Consider the following 23,736-nt stretch of genomic DNA (forward strand, 5'->3'; position numbering starts at 1 on the left):
ACTTTCACCCCTCCAGCTCCCCTTGCAATTATCCGCTGGCCCACTGTGTCCTGCTTAGGCTCAGGCCTCTGCTCTCGGGCACCCACCCACTGCATTTGAGTTTTTCAATGTGAATTTATTAAAACTTTATTGTCTGCACTTTATCACAGACAGACATTTCAAGGCGGATTCCTTAAAATAAAAGTAATGCAAAAATATAATACATATATTATGTGTTACAAGTAACATGTACAAACAGCTGCATGTGCCCTAAAGAATGTGGAAGGAAATCTCTGCTTTGAAACTGGTAAGGCAGAAGGTGCCTAGGGCGCTTAATCCCCTTGCACCGGGGCCCTGGTGGTAGTTATGAATTGGCGTGTCGTGTCATGTGCTGGGTGAAATGGGACCTGAACAGAACACGTGCAGCCAGCTGGAATAATTTGCACTTTAAGTGGCAGTTTATAGGTTAATAATTAGGTTGGTGGAAAGGTTATCCTGCCCTACACCCAACCTCTGTTGCCTGTTTTGATGAACAGCAAATTCTTAATTACATGGGAAGGACTATATGTGCACAAATACCAGCCTTCCCCTCCCCCGGCTTCAGCCTGAGCCCTCCCTCCCGCCTCTGGAAATCACTGCCCTGGTCCTTCCTCCAGCCTTCCTGTCCAGAAACCTTCCAGCAGGAGTCCCATCTCCTCAGCCCTAGCCGATTTCTGCCAGCGCTTTAACCTGTCTCTCCGCCCTTCACGCTTCTGGTCCAGCCCTGTCTTCTAATGCAGTGTGTGTGAAATGCATGAGAGCAGAGCATCTCCTTCTGCTGCTCCTGCCCGTCAGGCTGCAGGCCCTGACTGACCACCTCATGCTACTGGGGGGGCCTGCCTCACTCTGGCTGTCCCTGACCCCGGTGATCCTGGATTCTGGACTCTCCCTCCCCGTTTTCAGGATTCTGACCCTCCTGTTGCTGTCCTTAATCCTGAACGTCTCTCTCCCTGCTGGTCCCTGGTGTCCATTTTGTCTCCCTGGTAATCCCTGAACTCCTTCCCACCCATCGCCCCGGTGTTCATGATTCTGATTGCTGGTTTTGCACAGGGTGCCTGCAGTGTGTGAAGCGACAGTTTTTCCGCATCGGAGACGACTGGTACTTTCTTTTTGCCTTGGGAGTAATCATGGCCCTGATCAGCTTCGCCATGGATTTCACGGTTGCTAAACTGCAAAACGGTAACTAGAAAGCCTGTCCCGCAGGAAGCCTCTGAACTGTGTGTGTGTGTGGTGGGGGGGGGGGGGGGGCAGGAGGTGCCGGGGGAGGGGACAGAACTTCCCTGGGGACTCTGCTAGGTGGGTGGAACTTGAGGTCAGGCCCGTTTTCCTCAATTCCCAGCCTGGTGCACCATGGCACGTGTACGTCTGCTTTGGCGGGGCTAAAATGGATGCAGCTCCACGACTCTAGATAGGGTCCCGGCTCCCCCTCAATCCTAAAGCAGTCTGGCCCTCTGAGGCCTGTGGTCTGACAAGAAATGGATAAGACTGTGCCTCAGGGATACTATGGTGTAACCCCAGATTGGGAGTAAGTCTCCAGTACACGAGTATTAGTGGTCTCAGCTGAACACACGGTGCAGTGGATCTGTAGAACCTCTCACTGAAAAGGGTGGACTAGAACACCCCCCCTGGGTAGATGGGGTTAGCTCTCTTGTGCTGCCCTGCTCGGGAAACTGGCTCAGAGCGACCTGCAGATGCGCTCGTCCCCCGGACTGACTCCTTGTAAAATGTCCAGGCAGAACCAGCCACAGTTGGGGCTCCACACAGTGCAGAGTTTATTGGCAGAAGCAGAAGGAAATTTACAGATCCCATCCTCAGCCAAGTTCGGTAACTTCCATTATTAGACAGTAAGCATTAACAACAATCAGGGCCATCATCCTCCTCCTCCTCGAATTATGAGTTCAAGGTCTGCTACAAATGATACAATTAATACACTATCGCAAGTGATTATAGTGCAACATGCTTAATAAATTGGCATGTAGGATAATAAGGGTGCAACCCCAATTCAGGGGGGGGTCGGCTGAACTTTGCAGGGGAGCCACACTCAGTCCCGGGGTTCCCAAATGTACAGCCAGCAGTCCTTTGCCCCAGGGCGTGGATCCTTTTCTAATGGGGGGGAGGCTGACCTTCAGGGCCCAAGGCGTGTAGGTGGAATCCTTTCCCTGGGTATTAATGATGACTTTTAGAGGTAGTTGCACTGAATGCAATGGGCAGGCCCTTCCAGGTAGGGAGTGCACTGGGCAAGGAAGGCTTAAAAAAAAAAAAAAAAAGAAGACAGGAGAAAAACAGCTTCCTTCCCCTGCAAACTCCCACCAAAAATGCCTCATCCCTCACTCTACTCACACATGCCCTCCCCCCCCCCATACCCAAACAGGAGCTCACCATTCCAGCAAGCCTGAAAGGAGGCGCTGTTCAGAATAATGCACCCCCCTCTCCTGACCCAGGGCTTAAACTAGGCCCCCATCTGGTGAAGACCAAGAGGGTCTTCTACAGTGGCTGCAAGACAGGTAGTGAGGCTAATGAGATTACGTAATCAGCGTGCGAGGGTACAGGGAATACATAACTGAGGGGCTTTCTCCCATTGTGTGCCTATGGGAAAATGCTTGGTAGAGATAGGGCCCTAAGTGAGGTAACATCTGAATTTATTTATTTATTTAAAATCTTTTCTATACCGTCGCTAAGTTATATACCATCGCAACGGTTTACATGCAGGCACATGAATAGTGTAATATGTCCCAACAGGCACACATTCAAAATGTGTCACACCCAAGACAGAATGTAGCCTCTCAGTTGGTCAGGGAGGAGGATCCTGACCTTCCTCCAGGAACAGCAGGAAAAATAATTACTCACAGGTCTTAGATGATAAACCATCCAATACGTAGTTCCTGGAAAGTTGGAGATTTTGCCACGTATACTTTTAACCCTCATTATTGGTGCATTCTGGAACTAGTAGTCCTTTTCCCCATCAAGGAAAAGCAGGACTAAAGGTCCTCTCTCATCAGGTTGCCATCATGGGCAGTATCCAACCCTTTTCATCATTCAGGTCTCATCAGGGAGTCACCATGAACAATCCTGCTCCTCCCTGGGAGCCTCATGCATGCTCTCTCGCCTTGCTCCTTTTCATCCTGCAGAAGAAAAAAAAATAGTTACCCGCAGTTCTTAGATGATAAACCAAGGCAGTTTCCAGAGAGTTGGAGATTTTGCAAGGTGTACACCTTTAACCCTCAATTCAGGGTGTATAATGAAAATGTTTTCTGCTCCAAAGAGTGTGCGGTTTAACCAGTGTTTCTTGTTCTTGTCCTTCAGCTCACAAGTGGCTTTACCAGGAGCTTGGAGATCACTTCCTGCTGAAATACTTGTCCTGGACAGTCTACCCAATTGCCCTGACAGCCTTCTCCACTGGCTTTGCGCAGAGCATTACACCCCATTCAGGAGGTGAGAGTTGTACCCGGTGAATAGCAATCCCTGATCTCCTCTGGATCTCTCCTCTGTGTTTTGGGGGGGTCCCTCAGTGCAAAACAAGACGTCTTATAAAGGGAGGTCATATGTGCTGATGATGTGGCGACAGTTCATGCAAGATTGAGGATGCTAGGCTGTGATACACTGGTTCAGAAAGATGATGGTGATGGCGTTTGGCAGTGTCAACATAATCACTTTTACCTATTTTTCCAGCCCAGAGACCCTTGTTAACCCGTACGGAGACTTACTAACACTTCCGGGTGCTGTAGCAGAGGAGAGGTTAGGCCAGGGTATTATGTGTCTCACGGAAGTCATTTGTTCAAGGTTGGTGGTAGAGCTGGGCGACAACCCAGACGTCCATGGAGGCGGACGATGCAGGGAAGTTGATTAAGTGAGAAGTCTGCACACACTGCAGGGGGCACAAAGACAGGGCCGCGGTGGTGGTTTGCTCTGAATTTGTGGTAGTGCTAGTTACTTGCTGCACAGCAAACCCAAGTTCAGCTGAAGCCACATGCCTTTGGAAAAGTCTCCTGCAGCTTGGTACCCCTTCCTCCATTTAGGGTGATTTTATTGTTACTGTGCCCATGGATAGAAGTTTAACTAACACAAAATATCTGGCTGCGAAAAGCAGTTCAGAAGCTCCATGTGTTGGCACATTGTAAACAGTGACATAGCAGATGATGGCAGATCAAGCCTCCTCCCCCCCCCCCCCAAATTGGCCTGTCCAGTCTGCCCGATCTCCCCAGGCAAAATATGTGTCCCAGCTGCCAGCCTGCTCGCTTGAAGGATTTCAGTCTTTCTTGGAGGAAGGAGCACCTTTTCTCCTGTGAGGTCTTGGCCCTGGCTCATGTTTGTTTCACCTTGCTGGGACTTATTTACGGACGTTTGACCACAAAGCCCATGCCCCTCTCCCCCCCCCCCCCTGAAGGGCTTGGGTGATGTTCTACCTGCAGGGGAGTTTTCTGTCCCATCCCCGCATGGCTCTTCTTGCTTCTTCCAGGCTCAGGCATTCCTGAACTGAAGACCATTCTCACCGGAGTGATTCTGGAGGAATACCTCACCATCAAGAACTTCGGAGCCAAAGTGGTGGGGCTGACCTGCACCCTGGCAGCCGGCAGCACCATCTTCCTTGGAAAAGTGGTAAGTGGCTGCGGCGCCGGCCATCTGATTACCCCTTGCAACCACGGGGGTCAGGCCATCGGCGGGGTTTTCAGACTGCGAGCGCGAAGTGGGTGGTGTCATGGACAGGGCAGAAATGGGAGTGCTTTCTCCAGCCTGATCCATCTGCGGGCTCTTGTTCTGGCGGAGGGGGTGGGCGGGCACTTTTAGCGCTCATACATTCAGCTTTCAAAGAGAGAGTAACCTAGGTTGTCTCTCTCTCGGACAGTCAGCTGGTGTAACGTGCACGTGTACAAGACCACGCACGTGCTTTGCAGCTGCTGCTTGCATTGGTGATCAAACGGAGGAAGGGGATGTAAAATAGGGGGCCTACATTTGAAAATCTAATGCATGCGTGCCGGTTTCCTCCCCTGACCCAAGCGTGACCCCCAGGAATCCCCTCTTCTCGGTGCTGCTAAATATACCTGTGCCGTGGAAGCTGCACCCACTTTTAGCTGCATTCGGGGAGTTTCCAGTCAGCCCATTTGCCCCAGGTGGGCAAATGCCTTTTGAAAATGACCCTCTGTGTGTCTGGATGCCGGGATGGGATGCTTCAGACGAGCCGCTGACCACTGCGCACCTGCAATTGTTATCATAGACAAAGCTTGCCTTGTGGATGTAAACCATGCGATGCCTCTCTGCCTGCCGTCTAGGGTCCTTTTGTGCACCTGTCCAGCATGATTGCTGCTTACTTAGGAAGAATGAGGTCCTCCGTTACCGGCGACTATGAGGTGAGACTGCAGCTGGGGAGGCTGAGCCCTCTCCCACTGGTTGTGATAAGGGATCTCTGTAGCCACAGGGGCTCATGCAAGAAGATGTGCCCAGAGAATGTTTTTCTAAGGCACGCGCAGACACATCCCCTGGGCGCCCGGTGCAATATTTAAATGAGAGGCAGCATTAAAAAAAAAAGGGCACGCGAACGGAGAACTGAATGCCTGTAGCACTCAATAGTTTTCTTCACCAAAAGCAGTAAATTATAGTGTCACGACGATACCACAAGGGGGAAGACACTCGTAGCACAACACAGAGAGCCTATCATGAGCCCTTGACTGCAAGCTGACTGCTCAGCTCCGAGGCTGGAGTCACATTTGCCACTTTAAAAAGTGTGCGTCGGGTGCCCAGCGCTTTACTGCATCAGGGGTAATAGCTACAATGCCCTCATCTACATGTAATTAACCTGCAGCGGGCGCTATCTGGTTTGTTAGGGAGCATGTTTTAGATGCGCTAATCTCCTTACTGCATCCAGTGCTGGTCCTAGCGTATCCAAAACGCGCATCCAACTGCACGTAAACCCGTGCGCCAGGCTGGGAGCGCTTTCTTGCATCGGCCTGATGGTGGGGGTGGTGCAGGACAGGATATGCTCCTCAGGCCTGAGGAACAGCAGCTCACTCGCCTAATAAAGCTGCCCCTGGTGGTTGTTCTCATGCGCTCATGTCAGCACACACACTCAGAGCCTCAGAAGTTAATATTTCGCTTGCAGCAAGCATTCAGATAGCCTCCAAATGAGGGGGGTTCTACCCCCTTTCTGCTTTTTTGGGGTGTTCCCAGTCCTTTCCCTTAAAGGTGCCAACACCCAACCTCCACTGTTACTCCACAGCAGCAGACCCGGATTTAGGCAGCACAGGCACCAGAGCAGGGCTCGACTCCCAGCTGCTTACTGTACACCTAAAGCGGCGCTGTCCCGAGCCTGTGTGGCGGTGCCGGCAGCAGCAAACTAAAAGAAATTCGACGCGGGGCCTGCAGCCCGCAGACGCATCCTCAAGGCCCTGCCTCGCGCACGGGTTTCCACAGTAACAGGAAGCCCACGTGGGAGGAGGGAGTAGGGCCTTGAGTGCGCAGCTGCGGGCTGCAGGCCCCGCGCCTGATTTCCTTTAAATTGCTGCTGTTGCTACCCACAGGGTGGGGACAGCTCCACTTTAGGTAAGCAGCTGGGAGCTGACCTCCCCCCCCCCCCCCCAAATATCTCAGGAGAGGGGGGAAGGAGCATCCCCTGTGGCCTATGGGCGCCGGCAGTGCAAATCCGGCTTTGCACAGTGGTGGAAGTAAGCAGAGCCATCCTATACCGAGTCTGGGGAAAGGCGAGTGAGCGGCCATGGTTTGGACAGCAGAACAGATTCTCTCTCAAAGACAAGCCTGACTCGTTTCCTTTGTCTTCTGTCAGAATAAGAGCAAGCAGTACGAGATGCTGGTGGCGGCAGCAGCCGTGGGTGTTTCCACCGTCTTTGGAGCTCCCATCAGTGGTAAGGATGTGGCTACAACCATGGCAAGTGATGCAGTTGGAGGATAGGGGAAAGGCGGGATTGCAAGATTGTATCCAGTCTTACTTCGAGGAATTACTACAGGATCAGAGATGATACTATATATATACTCACTGCACAGCACCTCACCTTCAGCGCGTGTATATAGTCCTGTTCTTACCACATTCTCCTTTTCTTTAACGAAACTGGTAGCAGGGCAGGTATAGCTACGGATAAAATAATAATTATGCATTCCAACCAAAATTTAGTAGATACATTCACATGAGCATTTAAGAGATGTCACAGCATGCTTTTATCTGTGTGTAGACCTTCGTTCAAGGTCACTGTGTCCAACATGGGATCTTGATATAAAAAACAGCAAAGAGGCTTTCTCCAATTACATATGTAGCACAGTCAGGACAATAGCAGCATTCATATTTTAAATAATCTAGCCACAAATAATCCTTCTCTTATGAAAAGCTATTCAGTTAATAAAGAAAACATGTAATCCTGAGGAATGTAACCAAGTGGTGTATATACAAGGCTAAGTGCACACTTATTGGTGATAATAAATGATATTAAAATTAATGAACAATAGATAAAAACATTTTTTTAAATGTTTAAAAAATGTAATAAATTCATAAAAATGTAAATACCATAAAAATATAAAGTATTAAAAATAAATAAATTGCACACAAAAGGAAAAGTGATTATATAATACCATCTGATATTGCAGCCAAAGTTAAAAAAACAGTGAATAGATACAATCATGAGTTAGGCATACAGTCACAGACCTGAAATAGCCATGTTCTGGTTAACTGCCTTCCTTCAGCTGTACAACCATGTTGTTGATTACAGATAAAGGCCCATTTAAGAGTGCCTATAGAAACAACAAAAACTGTAACAAATAATAAATGATAAAATAATATAGGAGTAAAAGTGATGATGATACAATTAAAAATGGATAAAAAGTAACAAATACACAAAAAGCTAACAAAAAAACCCTTATATGAACACAGATAAAATAATCACATACAAAATTATACAAAAAACATGGTTAAAACACAAGGAATTAAAACAGACACATATTTCAACAACATGATGGGGCCGATATTCAGCCACTGAGTGGCTAGTTCAGTTAGCCAGATATACCATCCAACTAACTTAAATGGGATATTCAGTGGGGCAGCAGCACCACTGAATATACCTGACTATTGTAAAACATTTATTAGCATTGGAAAATTAGCTTTTTGTAAGTTATAACAGAAAATCACTTCCCCATCCTATATTTCAGTTCAGTTCAAGTAAAATTTCAAAATTCCCACCTAAATTGTGGCCAGAATATTAGCATAAATTCTCAGTTTAATCTCATGTGATTGCAGAATACTTTAGATGAATTTCTCTGCCATCTAGATGGTTGATGAAGCAGCTGATGTGGTTTCCAGCTCTTCTCGTAGACCCAGGATCAACTTGCATCACAGAAGTGATGTCCAAACCCTCACTAATAAAATATTCCTTCTATTCTAAATAAAATCGCGACATATCTTCTGAAACTTCCCTGAACTAAATTACGGTAATCTAATACTACAGTTCTACATACAGTACCTGAATGTACTGAATGTCTGAAAGACAGGATATAAATAAATAATACTGTTCATCTATCATGAAATAAAACAAAATCAGGAAACAGTTGATAATTACCTTCTTTTCCCTCACTATCTGTCATAGTACTAAGTCATTTTCTTAGGATAATAATTACAAGAAAAACTTTCAACTACCTGAAACTTTTCTTTGTTATAAGTAGCCAGCAAAATGGAAGCTGCAATTAAATCCTCACCTTATGTATGACTACATCCCTCTATCTCAGCGTTTCCCAGCCCTCTCCTGGGGGCGCACCTAACCAGTCAGGTTTTAAGGATATTCATAATGAATATGCATGAGAGAGATTCACATATATTGGAGCCCCAAAGTATGCATATTCATTGTGGGAATTCTGAAAATCTGACTGGTTAGGTGTGCCTCCGGGAGAGGGCTGAGAAACATGGCTTTATCTCTCCATAAATAAAGGCAGCCGTATCTTTTATACTTCATTAAGAAAACTCATTAGCCTCTCTCATTGGTTCCAGACAGGTATCACCCACTTCAGCTCTGATGCAAAAGCTCACAATTGGTCCTTTTGAATTTAAAAGTGTGCTCCATGGACTGACTAAGAAATTCTAATATCTTCCTTTGTCCAGTAGTGTCCATTGATATCAGTGTAATCTAGAAAATAATACAGCACTGGGCTTGGAGGAGTCTGACCCATTGTGACAAGTCTTATGCTCTTAAGTGCACTTAGTGTGGGTAAACCTATTGACAATTCAATGGAATTAATTGTAGCAATTTTCAAAATCCCACTTACACAGGTAAAGTGCATTTAGTCATGCAAAACCCAGTTTTAAGCACGTAAATGCTTTTGAAAACCAGGCTATCAATAAAATGAAAAAAATATTTTTTTTCTACCTTTGTTGTCTGGGCAGTTTATTTTTCTAATCATGTTGGTCCCAGTTTCACATTTCCACTTTCCTCGTCAGTCAGTCTTCTTCTAATTCCTTTTTCAGGGTCTCTTTTCCATTTTTTCTTCTTCATCCCCAGTCTTCTTCACTTCCTCTTCTGCATCAGTCTCTGACATTAGACTTTTCAATGTCAAAATCCAAAAGGATCTGTCCAGCTAAGTTTGGGACTTAGCAAGACAAACCCCTGAGCTTTTAATATCTACCCCTGCTAACTGGATAAGTTTATCATCTCAAAAGCTTCTGTCAGCAACACTGATAGTATATGCTGCCAGTGTTGTCCTCACAACACAGGCTACAGAGCTGCTAAGATGCAAGCTTCTGTCCTCCTGGCTAGGCTTTCCCTTCTTTCAAGATGAGGGGGAGAGTGGGACTGTGAGGGAGGGTTCTGGCAGATTAATTTTCACAGTTGGTAAGTGGGAGGGAAGTGCCCTTTTAAATCATGGGGTGGAAGGGGGATGCTGAGGGACTGGCATAACATTTTTACATCACGAGAGGAGGTACAAGCTTCTCCTTCTCCTGCAGGGATAACAGAAAGCTTTGAGCAGATGCCCTCATTTTAAGTAGGGGATAACTTAAGGGATAATTAGACTACTATGTTCCTGACAAATTTTTTCTTCATGGGGGGATGGAGTGAGGCAGGATTGGGCCATTTCTGGCCTGCCAGATATTTTTCTTTTCCTTTTAGCTGGATATATAAACCCGAATTTTCAATTGGCTGCGCGCATAAAATCGGGGGTTTATGCATGTGGCCAGGCCCTGCGCATCCTGAGCGCATTTTCAAAAGGGCTTGGCCATGCACGTAACTCTCGATATGTGCAGAAGTGCCAGGCCTCAAGAAAGGGGTGGGCTGAGGGTGGGGTCCGGTAGGGAGGGGCGGGCCGGAACAGCGCCATTGGACACTGTCCCAGGGAAGTGCGTGCTGGCAGCCGGCCGGCGCACGGAGTTAACTTCTGCTCCAGAGGAGCAGTAAGTATTGAAATAAAAAAAATTGAGGAAAGCTAAGGATAGGTTTAGGTATTGGGGAGGAAAGATAGGGTTAGAGAACTGGTTTAGACCCGATCGCGTCACTGCATGTATTTTTCTAAAATCCCCCCCGCATGCAAAGGCCACCTATCCACCCATGCATGTGCAGACATTAAAATCTGGTGCGCATGTGCGCGTGGGACCTGTATTTTATAACACACGTGCACCGACGTGCACATGTTATAAAATAGCCGTGTCTATGCGCGCATGGATGCTCGCACGAACCTTTTAAAATCGGCCCCATATGGAATATAGCTGATTACATAAAACATTATCTGAGGAAACTTACGCAGCTAGCGTTAGCCAAGGATATGTTCTGCTGAATATGGGCATCAATTATGTAGCAGGGCTTTGCTTTATTTTATGAGCTAGACAGTTGACAGAAGTAAGCGATCATAGTTTCATCACTGTGTCACAAGCAGGGTTCACATTCAGCAGATGTCAACATAGACTCCACATCATCTTCATGTGACACAGGAACAAATAAAAATCCTCCTTTCATGGTACGTCCAAGCGGTCAGTGTTGGTACTTGATCATACCTTGCAAGATTCTTGGATTTTTGTCTTCATCCCAAATCAATACGGGTAACAGCTGCATCCTCAGCCTCTTCCCAAAGATGGATTTTTGCTTTCAGATCCCTTAAGATGGAGGCGATAAAGAAGAACAGGTGTGATTGTCAATTTCTGTCCCAGCCCCCTTGACCTTTGTCAGGCAGACTTCAATGGATCCTGAATGGCTACTGAAATGATCTCCCTTAGGGCCTGATTCATCAAGGTCTTTCCCCACAGACACTGAATGGGAGAATTGGGCCCTAACTGGGTCAACTAATTCCTGCAGCAGTGCTCTGAGGTCACTTCACAGCTTTTACTCAGCCGCAGGTACACGAGAAGAACTGACTCAGCCTTTAAACTCTTCTAGCACAGCAGACCTCTCCTGAACCTTTCAGCTACTCACTGCAGAGCCTCTCTAGGTGCTTTACTTCACAAGGGCTATTTTGGCAGGGTGGTGCTCTTGGTTATATCATTTTTCTGGCTTTTGGGAAAGGAAATTTGAGAACCCTACACACTTACTACACAGCATCTCACCTAAACGTGTGAGACCTTAAACTTATGAGTCAATATTCAGTTAAACATATTGCCCCATTGGCTAAATTTGAAATAGTAAGCGCTGCACAAATGTAGCCAGGTAACAAAGAGGCTAGGTTGGAGGAATTCTGGGGAGAGGCTTTCAAGTTTAAGTGGCTAACATGATGCTCAGTGTTAACCGCTAAATGCAGTCAGGTGTCCCTGGCCGCACAAATAGCAGGTCCAGATCTACCTGCTGAAATTTTGAGTGGGGAGATTTAGCCAGATATTCAGCCACATAATTAGCCGAGTAAGTGTTACTGATTATCCATTCAAAGATAACTGGGGAAAATTATGCAGTTATCCTCCCCACTCGGAGAGATTTTGAATATTGATCCATTGTTAAATAGCACCTCGCCTAAAATGTCTGGTACCCTACATTTACTACAAAGCCCCTCACCTACCATGTCTGATACTATACATTTATTAAAGATCACCTCACCTTCAATGTCTGGTACTATATACTTACTACAGAGTACCTCACCTTACAGTATCTAAACACCATGCAGCATCTCACCTACAGAGTTTGATACTATATATTTACTACAAAGCAACTCACCTACCATGTCTGATACTATACATTTATTAAAGATCACCTCACCTTCAATGTCTGGTACTATATACTTACTACAGAGCACCTCACCTTACAGTATCTAAACACCATGCAGCATCTCAACTACAGAGCTTGATACTATATATTTACTACAAAGCAACTCACCTACCATGTCTGATACTATACATTTACTATACAACACCTCATCTACAAAGAGTGATACTATAAGCTTATTAAATAGCACCCAATAAGTGACAATAAAAACTTATTACTCAGTTCCTCACCCACAGTATGTGTTACTATACCTTAATTACACTGAATTTATAGTGTTTGACTGAAGCAGCATGCCAAGGTGACCTGGGTCAGGGCAACGCCATTCTCCCAGGTGGAAATGTTAAAAATATTATTTTCCATTCTTTTTAAATAGCCCCAACTGCCTTATAGTACAAACTAAAACAAACTGTAACTACCTAAGAGTTAATCCACCCCTGTCTATGTACTCCAGGTGTCCTGTTCAGTGTTGAGGTCATGTCATCTCACTTTGCGGTCAGGAACTACTGGAGAGGCTTCTTCGCAGCCACCTGTGGGGCCTTCATGTTCCGCCTACTCGCTGTTTTCAACAGTGAACAAGGTAAAGGAAGGCTCAGTGTGACAGCAGTGAAACAGTCCTGATCCTGCAGCTAGCAGAATCCAGTTGGAACTTCTTTGTTTAATCACTCAGTGTATCCCTCCTCCTTAAAGGGATTTTGATATAAACCAGCACGCAGAGATGACACCCTGTGTAATATAGGTTATCAGTGCAATAATATAGTGCCAGGCACCTGCTTAAAAGAAATTATATTGGGTCAGTTTTTAGAAGGATAAGATTGGTTAAGTAAGGTCCTAGCTAACTAGATAAAGTCTTTGAAAATTGACCAGGGTAACCAGCTAAATTTAACCTCCTAGATTTCAGTAGGCGGCTAACTTCAGTCAGTCAAGTTCTGAGCAGGCCTTGGGAGGGATTAGGCTAGGGGAGGAGAAATTTAGGAAGATTCCTCCATAAAACACCTAATGTAGACCTCCTACACTGACTCCCCCACCCCCCCCCCAAATCCCCATCTACCCCAAAAGAGGACTGCAATCTGCCAGTTTCTGGCATTGGACAGGGTAGAGGGGGATTGTGGGTACTGATTAAACTTCCTAAATTTAAATTGAATCAGATGGGAGAGGATTTAACTATTCAGCACTGATTTTCAGCACTAGCCGGCTAAGTTTTACTAAATCTAGCTGGTAATATTTTGACCAGCCAGATATTAAGCCATGCTTTTAGCCAGAGGAGTGCAACTGAGTATCTGGCTAGAGATAACTGGTTCTTACCTGCTCAGTGGGTTTTTAAAAATCTGCCCCCACTAAATCCATGTGTGATATGGAGTTTTAGATTTGGATTGACTTACCTTTTTAAATTCAAGCTCAAGGAGAGCTACAAATTCAGGTACGCTTGCAGCCAAATTTTAAAATGGCCACCCGCGCAATTATCGGCACTTATGTGTGTGGTTGGGCCTTGTGCGCACCGCGCGCATTTTCAAAAGGGTCCAGCCAAGCGTGTAAGTGCCGAAACGTGCACGACTGCCAGGCCCTGAAAAAGGGGCAGGCGGGGGGGGGGAGCCCATGGTCTGGGCGGGGAGGGGCGGAGGCCGGCTGGGACAGCGGCCATTAACCGCTGTCCCGGGGAAGCGCGCGCCAGCAGTTGCCCGGCGCACGCAAGTTGCTTCTGCTCAAACGGAGCAGTAAATAAAAAAAATAACAAAAATTCTTTTACTTAAGGTAGGGAGTAGGGAAAGAATAGGAAGGTTAGGCAGAGGGGTAGGGAAGTTCCCTTCCAGTTTGCTCCTTCATTGGAGAGGGCTGGAAGGGAACTGGGGGAGGCCCGATTGCATCGCCGCGTGTAATTTGGTGAAATTCCACCCGCTGCACACCGCCCGCACATGTGCGCGGCCCATGGATTTTATAACAAGAGCGCGCCGGCACACGCATGTCATAAAACCCCCCGCATACCTTTTAAAATCTACCCCTTGGGTCTCTGCCCTAGAGGGCTTAGAATCTAAGTTTAGAAGCAATAAAGGGCAAAGCAACTTGCCTAAGGTCACAGAGAGCATCAAAGGAAAATTAGTTTCTTACCTGATAATTTTCGTTCCTGTAGTACCAAGGATCAGTCCAGGACACCTGGGTTGTGACCCCGCACCAGTAGATGGAGACAGACCAAAACTTGTGGGCGGAGCTACATATGCTCCTGTGCCAGTCACAGCCCCTCAGTCATACGTAATGTCAAAGTAGACAAAAAAATAGAACAATCAAACTAAATAACTAACCTTAACAGGGAGCCATTCAAGGACCCCCAACTGGAACAGAACCCCAAAACGAGGGAACGAAGCAATAACCGGAATAGTTAACAAAGAAATGAGCGGACTCTCCGTTTCTTCAGAACAGTACGGGCGGGATCCTGGACTGATCCTTGGTACTACAGGAACGAAAATTATCAGGTAAGAAACTAATTTTCCTTTCCCTGTACGTACCAGGATCAGTCCAGGACACCTGGGATGTACCAGAGCTAAATTACCGAGGGTGGGAAGAAGAGAGTCCCGCTCGGATTACCCTCTCTCCAAAACCCCCAGAATCCGCAGCCTGAACATCCAACCGATAGTGTCTAATGAAGGTATGTAAGGACTTCCAGGTAGCTGCCCTACAAATCTCTTGAGGCGAAACCTGAGAAGATTCCGCCCAAGACGCAGCATGAGCTCTTGTCGAATGAGCCCTGAGACCGTTCGGGATAGGCTTCCCTCGTAACACGTACGCTGAGCCGATGGCCTCTATAAGCCACCGTGCGATTGTCGTCCTGGAAGCCGGGCCCCCTTTCTTTGGACCCGAGAATAGAACAAAGAGATGATCGGACACCCGGAAAGGGTTAGTGACTTCTAGATAACGGAGGAGGACCCTCCGCACATCCAACTTCCGCAATTCTTTCCATTGCGGGTCCGAGTATTCAGCACCTGCGAAAGCAGGGAGCTCAATAGACTGGTTCAAATGAAACGGTGACACCACTTTTGGCAAAAAAGACGGAACCGTCCGCAGGGAAACTCCCGCATCTGAAATCCGCAGGAATGGCTCCCGACAAGACAAAGCCTGTAATTCCGAGACTCTCCGAGCCGAGGTAATCGCAACCAGGAAAACGGTCTTTAAAGTAAGATCCTTAAGAGTAGACCGTTTTAAGGGTTCGAACGGAGCCGCAGACAAAGAAGAAAGGACCCAATTAAGATTCCAGGAAGAACATGGATGATGTAGTGGTGGGCGAAGATGTTTAGCCCCCCGAAGAAAACGAGAGATATCGGGATGCAGGGCCAGAGAGGAACCGCGAACCTTACCCCGCAAACAACCAATCGCTGCCACCTGTACACGAAGGGTACTACATGAAAGCCCTTTGGCTAGGCCGGCCTGAAGAAAGGCCAGAATATCAGAGACGGAAGCGGAAATGGGATCTAGCCCTCGGCTGACACACCACTCCTCAAAAACTACCCAGACACGTACATAAGCCAAGGACGTAGACTGCTTTCTGGACCGCAGTAACGTGGCAATCACCGCATCTGAATAGCCTTTTTTCTTTAGACGTTGCCTCTCAAAAGCCATGCCGCGAGACAAAAGTGATCCGCATCCTCCAAACAAACGGGGCCCTGACGAAGGAGCCCCGGAAACCCCTGTAGCCGAAGGGGAGCATCCACCGACAGCTGAACGAGATCCGCAAACCAAGGGCGCCGTGGCCACTCCGGTGCTACCATGATCACGTTGGACGGGTGCAACTCTATGCGCCTTAAGATCTTGCCTATCATTGGCCACGGAGGGAATACGTACAGCAACACGTTGGTTGGCCAAGGAAGAACCAGCGCATCGACGCCCTCGGCTCCTCGCTCTCGACGTCGACTGTAAAACCGAGGAGCCTTCGCGTTGTGCCACGTGGCCATCAGGTCCATGTGGGGCAGCCCCCACCGATCGCAAATGAGACGAAAGGCATCTTCCGTCAGCTCCCATTCCCCGGGGTCGAGATGGTGTCGACTGAGGAAGTCCGCCTGAACATTGTCGACCCCGGCAATGTGAGACGCTGCTATGGAGTTGAGATGGCGCTCTGCCCAGCTCATCAGAAGCTTTGCCTCTTCCGCCACAAGTGGACTTCTTGTCCCCCCTTGGCGATTGATGTATGATACTGTTGTTGCATTGTCCGACAACACACGGACCGCCTTCCCTTGGACCAACGGGAGGAAGGCTTGCAGAGCCAGGCGCACCGCTCTGGTTTCCAGACGGTTGATGGACCACTGCGACTGGATGGAGGACCACCGGCCCTGTACCGACTTGTCTAGGCAGACCGCTCCCCAACCGGAGAGACTGGCATCCGTCGTCACCACTGTCCAGTCGGGGACCAACAGAGACACTCCGCAAGTGAGATGAACCGGATCGAGCCACCAGTGAAGACTCTCCCGCACCTGAGTCGTGAGTGGAAGTGGTAGGTGGAACTCTTCTGACACTGGCTTCCATCGGGAGAGCAACGCATATTGTAATGGTCGTAGATGAGCAAAAGCCCAAGGAACCAACGCCAGTGTGGACGCCATAGATCCCAGAACCGTCAGATAATCGCAAACCAGCGGCAGCTGAAGACTTAATAATCGACGCACTTGACACTGAAGCTTGCGTGCACGATCCGTGGACAGAAATACCTTGCCCTGCTTCGTGTCGAATAGAGCTCCCAGGTATTCCAAGGACTGGGTAGGAACAAGCTGACTCTTGTTGAGATTGACAACCCAACCTAAGGTCTGCAACAACTGGAGGACTCTGGCTACCGCCTGACGGCAAGAGGTCTCGGACTTGGCCCGAATCAGCCAATCGTCCAAGTAGGGGTGCACCAGGAACCCCTCTCGTCGAAGGTGGGCCGCCACCACTACCATCACCTTTGTAAATGTTCTCGGAGCCGTGGCGAGGCCGAAGGGAAGAGCCCGAAATTGGTAGTGTCTGCCCAAGATGCAAAATCTGAGAAACCTCTGGAAAGACGGCTGAATTCCGACGTGGAGGTACGCCTCCGTGAGGTCTAAGGAGGCCATGAATTCGCCTGGACGAACCGAGGCAATCACTGACCGAATCGTTTCCATCTTGAAGTGTGGAATACGCAGACATTTGTTTACTCCTTTGAGATCCAAAATTGGTCGGGACATGCCATCCTTCTTCGGCACGATGAAGTAAATGGAATAACGACCTGTGCCTTGCTGATTGGGAGGAACGGGGACGATTGCTCCTAAATCTTCCAGGCGCCGGAGGGTGCTTAGCACTGCCGTCGTCTTTTTGGGGCACTTGCAGGGCGACATCAGGAACTTGTCTGCTGGAGTCCGTACAAAATCTAACGCGTAACCGTGCCTTATGACGTTGAGGACCCACTGATCGGACGTTATTTTGGCCCATTCCTTGAAGAACAAGGACAACCTCGCCCCTACGTTTGGAACGGAGGCCTGCGGCTGCCGCAAGGAATGGACCTGCCGTATCTCATTGAGAGGCTTTGGGCCCCGTGCTGGACGGGGTGCCTCCCTGTCTGCCGTAACGTTTCCCCCGAAAGGACTGTGTCCACGAAGAAGACCGGGAAGAAGTCGAGCGATAAGACGGACCCGAGGACCTCTGTGGACGAGATCTCTTGTTACCTCGAAACCGGGATCTGGCCGAATAAGAAGACCGGGTTCTGGACCTGTCTTCTGGGAGTTTAAAAGCTCTGTTCTCTCCAAGAGAAAGCATCAGATCATCCAATTCTTTACCGAATAACAACTTTCCCTTGAAGGGCAGGGCTCCAAGGTGAGCCTTGGAGGATCCATCAGCCGCCCAATTGCGAAGCCAAAGCAAGCGGCGTGCCGAGACAGCAGAGACCATGGATCTAGCCGAAGTACGTAGTAGATCATAAAGAGCATCCGCACCATAAGCAATGGCAGCCTCTAGGCGGTCCGCCTGTGTGGCCTCTTCAGGAGAAAGACCTTCATTGGCCTGTAAAACTTGGGTCCATCGCAAACTAGCCCGCATGGCATAGTTGCTGCAGATAGCAGCCCGGACCCCCAATGCTGAGACCTCAAAGATCTTCTTGAGCTGTACCTCCAGCTTCCTGTCCTGTATGTCTCTAAGGGCTGTAGCTCCAGTGACCGGAATCGTGGAACGTTTCGTTACCGCCGACACTGCTGAATCCACCTTTGGAAGCCGAAGAAGTTCAAGTGCGTCCTCCGGTAGGGGGTAGAGCTTATCCATTGCTTTGGTTACCTTCAGTCCCAGCTCAGGAGTGTCCCACTCCCGAAACAAAATGTCCGACGCTGAAAAATGGAATGGGAAGGCTACCGCTGGACCAGTGAGTCCCAGCAGGACTGGGTCCATAGTGGCTCCGGGGCGAGAGACTGTCGGTGGGGCTTCAAGCCCTAACTCGTTGAGAATTGCCGGGATAAGCGGGGACAGCTCGTCCCTTCGGAAAAGGCGTACAACCTTTGGGTCATCCCCATCACCAGCTTGCGAAGGTTTGCCCGGCCCCGACTGGGCAGAATTGTCCCCTGACGCACCATCGGCCCCCTTCAGGGGCTCATCGGGCGGATCCACCTCATCTTGTGAGGTGGAGTCGGTATCTGTATCTTGCGGGACACCTCTTGGTGTTTGTTTTACTGTGGCAGGGTCATCCCGGGATTTTTTCTTCCTCGGGGTATCCTTTTTGGAGTGGCAATGCAGCTCCTTGCGCCTGCGGCCCTTGTATTTTAAAACTTTGCGCAGCAGGAGGGCAAAATCCGCCGAAAAAGAGGACTCCGAGTCTGAGGTGACTGTGTCATTGCCATCCTCATCCGGGGACTCAGCCCCTTCGATGGAAGCCCCCCCCGAAGGCCGTTGCTGAGGCGACAACGCGGGAGGCACGGTAGAATCCCCTGCAGGTTCCCTCCTAACTTCCTGAACCGAAGCCAAGATGGCCGCCGCTCCGGCGCTGAGCGGGAAGGGATCAGCTGGGGTGACAGACGCGGCGGGAGCGCGCGACGGCGACCGCACCGACCGGGAACGGACCCCCCTGCCTGTTCTAGACGGTCCCTCCCCGCCCGGAACACAGGCGGAACAGATTCCCTCACGGGAAAGCCGCGCGCGCGCCGAGCCGCAAGCTCGGCAAATTGTACCCCGAGGCATCGTTTCAGTCACGGCGGGAACGTGAAGAAAATAAAAGAGAAAAGAAAAATATCTTTAAAACGCCGAAAAACTCCCCTCCCTTCAACGAACCGAGGACCTTTTCCCCCCGGCGAAAAAGAAAACGGAGAGCCGGCTCAAAACAAAGAAAAATAAAATACACTTTTTTTTTTTTTTTTTTTTAAATCAAACCTGCCGCTGTCCAGGGTCCTGGGGCTCCTGCTCCTGTTGGGGGTGAGTGAACCGGGCTCCCCGGTGTCACCCCCGACGCTGCTGCTTTGGTAGTTCGGGTCCTCGACCCTCAGCAGCGGCCTCAACCAGGGGGGGATGGTCCTCTCAGAACCTTCCCACCCCCCTGGGAGGAAGGACGGACAGTTGTTTTTTTTTTTTTAAACTATTCTAACCAGAAATAGTATAACAAAATTAACTTAACAATAAACTGGACTCAAAAGAAATAATATAACCCTGACTAAATAAGCAACAGTCTTCAGGGCACCTAGAGGCTGTGACTACACCTGCACCACCTACTGGAGACAGAGTAAGACTGAGGGGCTGTGACTGGCACAGGAGCATATGTAGCTCCGCCCACAAGTTTTGGTCTGTCTCCATCTACTGGTGCGGGGTCACAACCCAGGTGTCCTGGACTGATCCTGGTACGTACAGGGAATGGGATTTGTTCCCTGGCTTTCCTGGCTCTTAGCCCACCTAAGCATTAGGCCACACCTTCACTGCGTGTGGACGTTCTCCCCACTCCATGGTGCATTGGGCTGGTGTAATAACTCCCAGTATCCTCACTCCCGGCCAGCAATACACTGTACCCCCCCTGCATCATTCTGCACCCAGCACACTGTATACTGCACCCATTGTGGGGTAATTAAACTACTGGAGGCTAAAGTGACCGGATGACTTTTCTTTCCCCTAGAAACCATCACTGCGCTATTCAAGACCAGCTTCAAGATTGACTTCCCCTTTGACCTCCCAGAGACCTTCTTTTTCATGCTCCTGGGGTAAGGAGATAGGCTGGAACTCTTGGGGGGGGGGGGGGGGGGAGGTTACACACCCGTAACTCTGTGACCCTCCTCTCCAGAAGTCTGCGGAAACAGCAGCATCAGCACTGGAGCTGGTTTGTTGAGGGGTGTGTGTGTGTATTGGGGGCAGAGCAAAGACCCTACAGACCTGCAAGGTGCAAGAGTGGGGAGCAATTGGATGGGACTGAAGGTCTGCAGGAAGGCAGCATTGGCAAGCGAGTGTGGGAGATTTGCCACACTAAGTACAGGAACAGTGTGCCTATATGTAAAATCCAGGCTGGCTGCCCTTCATATCTGACCCAAGCATGTTCTAAACTCCATCCCCCCCAAAGGTAGGATATTCCAAGCCTTGTCGTCTTCCTTTATGGCTCTTCTATGTCCCATATGAAATCCAGGCCCCATCCCATGCCTTACCACAAAGCTTTGCAAACCGCCACTAAAACTGAGGCTGTTGTGCAAAACATCTGGTTGTTCCAAGTTCATTGACGTTAGGGTCATTATCATGGCCACTCCATGCAGGTTACCCCAACCTTCTTTGAAACCCAGGCATTCAGCACATGGTAGGGTTGCTCCAGACACTGGTAAGGCTGCAGAAGGAATTAAATGGGTGCTACAGGCATGGATTTCAAAAGAGGTCACAGCCAATCAACCACGTGTTTCTCATCCTCAGCCAAAACAAAGTAGCAACCGAGCTACCCTGTATCCCAGTTTCTAGAAGCGGGACTTTAGGCCAACTGGATTTTTCATCTCCCTCGTCTGTAGTGGTGATCTCTGAAGGATGGCAGCTGTCTGCTGATCCTCTCAGAGAAGGAGGCACCCAGAGGCTCAGCCGGAAATCTCAGTCCTTCTTTCCCGCTAATGCTTGTGATCTGGGTCCAGCCTCTCGGTCCGGTAATGCCTGGACTTGTCACCCCTCTTCTTTCTGGAAGTAAGGACCAGGTCCCCAATGGCTTCCAGCAGCACTGAGCTGCTGGTCTCCTGACAACACATGCAATCACTGGCTCTCAATATGATTCTCTCTCTCTTTCAGGGCGCTTTGTGGGGCCGTGAGCTGTGCCTACCTCTTTTGTCAGCGGTGGCTGCTGGGATACGTCCGGAGGAACTGGCTCACCGCGAAACTGCTGTCCACAGAGTAAGGCCTTTGCAAGGACAGATCTCGGGGCAAACATTGCTTTTTCACTCAGCACATGGGCCTGATGTGCTCAATCCATGGTCAAGTACGGCTGCAATTTTGGATAGGATATTGGTGCTAGTGTTTCTGGCATCTCTTTATTTTTATTTAATCGTTTGTAGTGCATGCAGAGATAAGTTATTGCGTGACTCCATGCATTCGTAACACGACTTATACATGAAAATAAGTTCCCTGTCCAAAGAGTTTACAATCTTAAGTGGGAAGACTGAGAAATGTTCAATAGATGTCCAGATGGGGGATGTTGCAGGAGAGGTGTTGTGGAGAGATTTATCCACGGGTGTGATTTTATATGTAATTGTGTTGTCACATCTCCCTGGGGGAGTCACTTTACTGCCCTATAATCTCAGTCGCTGACTCTGTGTGCACCATCTGTCAATCACAAGAGCAACATAGTAGACGTCAGCAGAAAAAGACCAAATGGTCCATTCAGACTGCCCAGGCAGCTTTTATTTATTTATTGATATTATTTTATTCTTTGGGTAATTGCTGCTTTGCGCAAGGTACCCCAATCGACATGGGCTACACTTTTTCATCATCTCCATACTTTAGCCACTGAGGATCCTCTGTGTTTATCCCATGCCCCTTTACCGTTTTTTGTCCTCACTATCTCTTCCGGGAGGGCGTTTCATGCATACACCACTCTCTCTGTGAAAAAATACTTTCTTATATTGGTCCTGGAACTTCATATAATGACCCCTTTGCTCTACAGTTTCATTCCAATGAAAAAGTTTTGATTCCTGTGCATTATTAATACCTCTCAGGTATTTAAAAGTCTGTTACATATTAGCCCTGTCTCTTATCTCCTCCAGGGCATATGTAGCCCCTGGGTGGGGTACATACAATGATGGGAGGGGGTTTCCCTATTGATTAAGGGTCATCCCTTCCAAATGTGTTTGGTGGGTTCTTAGATTGGTCAGGCAGATGGTGAAGTGGACCCCGTATCATGACAGCCTGGGTTTCCACAACCACTCTCCTCTCTGACTGGAATAGGGAGGACCTCCCTGCAACTCCCCGCCATGAACTCTGATCCCCTGCCCCACCCCAGTGCTGGCTCAATGAGGATGAAGGACACCAGGTTTCAAATGTCCAAGCAGTTAACCTTATTTTTCTGGATGAACCAGCCAGCAACTGTTTACAAGGATGTGAAGCAGGTTACTTTTTAAATCACTAAATATATTAGACTTGTGTAACCTTCCACAGTCAGAATCACATACATAAGAAATAACATCAGGAACATAATAATTTCATTACTCCACTTCCATCTCCCTTTCCCACAAAATTACTTTTCCTTGGACCAACCATAAGAGTTAGTCCGAACTCTCCAATTCCTGTTGAGTTGTATCTAAATCCCGACCTGGGGTTCTCCTTTTAGCATACCCGTATCAAAATTCATATCCAAAGGGGACTAAATAGAGTTTCCCATTAACATGATTTACTCACGCATCCTCTGGTCATTGACCTTCTCTTCAGACTCCACACCGTTGTCTTCCCAGTGGAGGCTCCACGGACAACTGCACTGAAGGAATATTCTTCAGTTCCTCGGCATCTTTCCCTCAGAAGGATGGCCTCCTGGTCATTTCACCTCCTGGTTCATTCCTTGGGAGGAGGGAAAAATCCCTCCCCTTCTTCATAGCCTTGGCCCTCTTTTCCCTTGAGGGGAAGAGTGCCTACAGGGTCCCAGTCCCACTGGGAGGGTCTCTAGGCCAGGCGGTCCACAGGCAATACATCTCTGGTGGTCCCTATTGTCCACCCTGCTCAGGAAAGGGTAAGGAAGCAAAGGGCAAAAAGCCGCCAAAAGTTCCCACTTTTGTACCCCCCTCTAATTTGGCCAACTCATAAGCAAAACCCACAACTTAAAGAAACTCACATCATTTTACCCTCACATCCCATTAATACGATAACCTGCAGCGCTCACACCTCTAAAATTCTACCCACTGGACATTTGTTATTGCTACATGCACAAAACATTTAACATTTTACCAAAGAAGACAACCATGATAACCCCCGGGTCTCCCCCCTCTCAGAGCCTCTTGTACAGCTATCAAAACGAATGCCCGTATTTAGGGGTCTCCCTACATATTCAGGTCTTTCAGTCTCATTTCATAAATCTTTTGGTGAAGACCCAACACCATTTTGGTTGCCTTCCTCTAGACCGCTTCCAAGATTCTATCAGAGAATAAATCGGCAGCCA

General features: G+C 48.5%; 1 protein-coding gene and 1 long non-coding RNA gene across 7 annotated transcripts in view; one reads left to right on the forward strand and one right to left on the reverse strand.

Annotated features, from left to right (window-relative positions):
* The window catches only part of LOC115076699, an 11,875-nt gene extending 4,741 nt beyond the window's left edge, over positions 1 to 7,134 (reverse strand). The window contains exons 1-2 of the long non-coding RNA XR_003852843.1: positions 7,020 to 7,134; positions 2,866 to 3,140 (exon numbers count right to left, since the gene is read on the reverse strand). This is a non-coding gene — a long non-coding RNA (uncharacterized LOC115076699). The remainder of the gene's footprint in view (positions 1 to 2,865; positions 3,141 to 7,019) is intronic.
* Positions 1 to 23,736, forward strand: part of LOC115076696 (chloride channel protein ClC-Kb-like) — a 50,733-nt gene that overhangs the window by 8,016 nt on the left and 18,981 nt on the right. For all 6 annotated transcript variants that reach the window (XM_029578427.1, XM_029578422.1, XM_029578424.1 and 3 more), the window contains 8 exons: positions 1,069 to 1,197; positions 3,322 to 3,450; positions 4,475 to 4,614; positions 5,286 to 5,363; positions 6,794 to 6,872; positions 12,631 to 12,756; positions 20,248 to 20,332; positions 21,384 to 21,485. In XM_029578427.1, the coding sequence (XP_029434287.1) occupies positions 1,069 to 1,197; positions 3,322 to 3,450; positions 4,475 to 4,614; positions 5,286 to 5,363; positions 6,794 to 6,872; positions 12,631 to 12,756; positions 20,248 to 20,332; positions 21,384 to 21,485 (868 nt within the window). The remainder of the gene's footprint in view (positions 1 to 1,068; positions 1,198 to 3,321; positions 3,451 to 4,474; positions 4,615 to 5,285; positions 5,364 to 6,793; positions 6,873 to 12,630; positions 12,757 to 20,247; positions 20,333 to 21,383; positions 21,486 to 23,736) is intronic.

Source organism: Rhinatrema bivittatum, chromosome 15 (assembly GCF_901001135.1).
Source record: "Rhinatrema bivittatum chromosome 15, aRhiBiv1.1, whole genome shotgun sequence".
Classification (NCBI taxonomy): Eukaryota; Metazoa; Chordata; class Amphibia; order Gymnophiona; family Rhinatrematidae; genus Rhinatrema; species Rhinatrema bivittatum.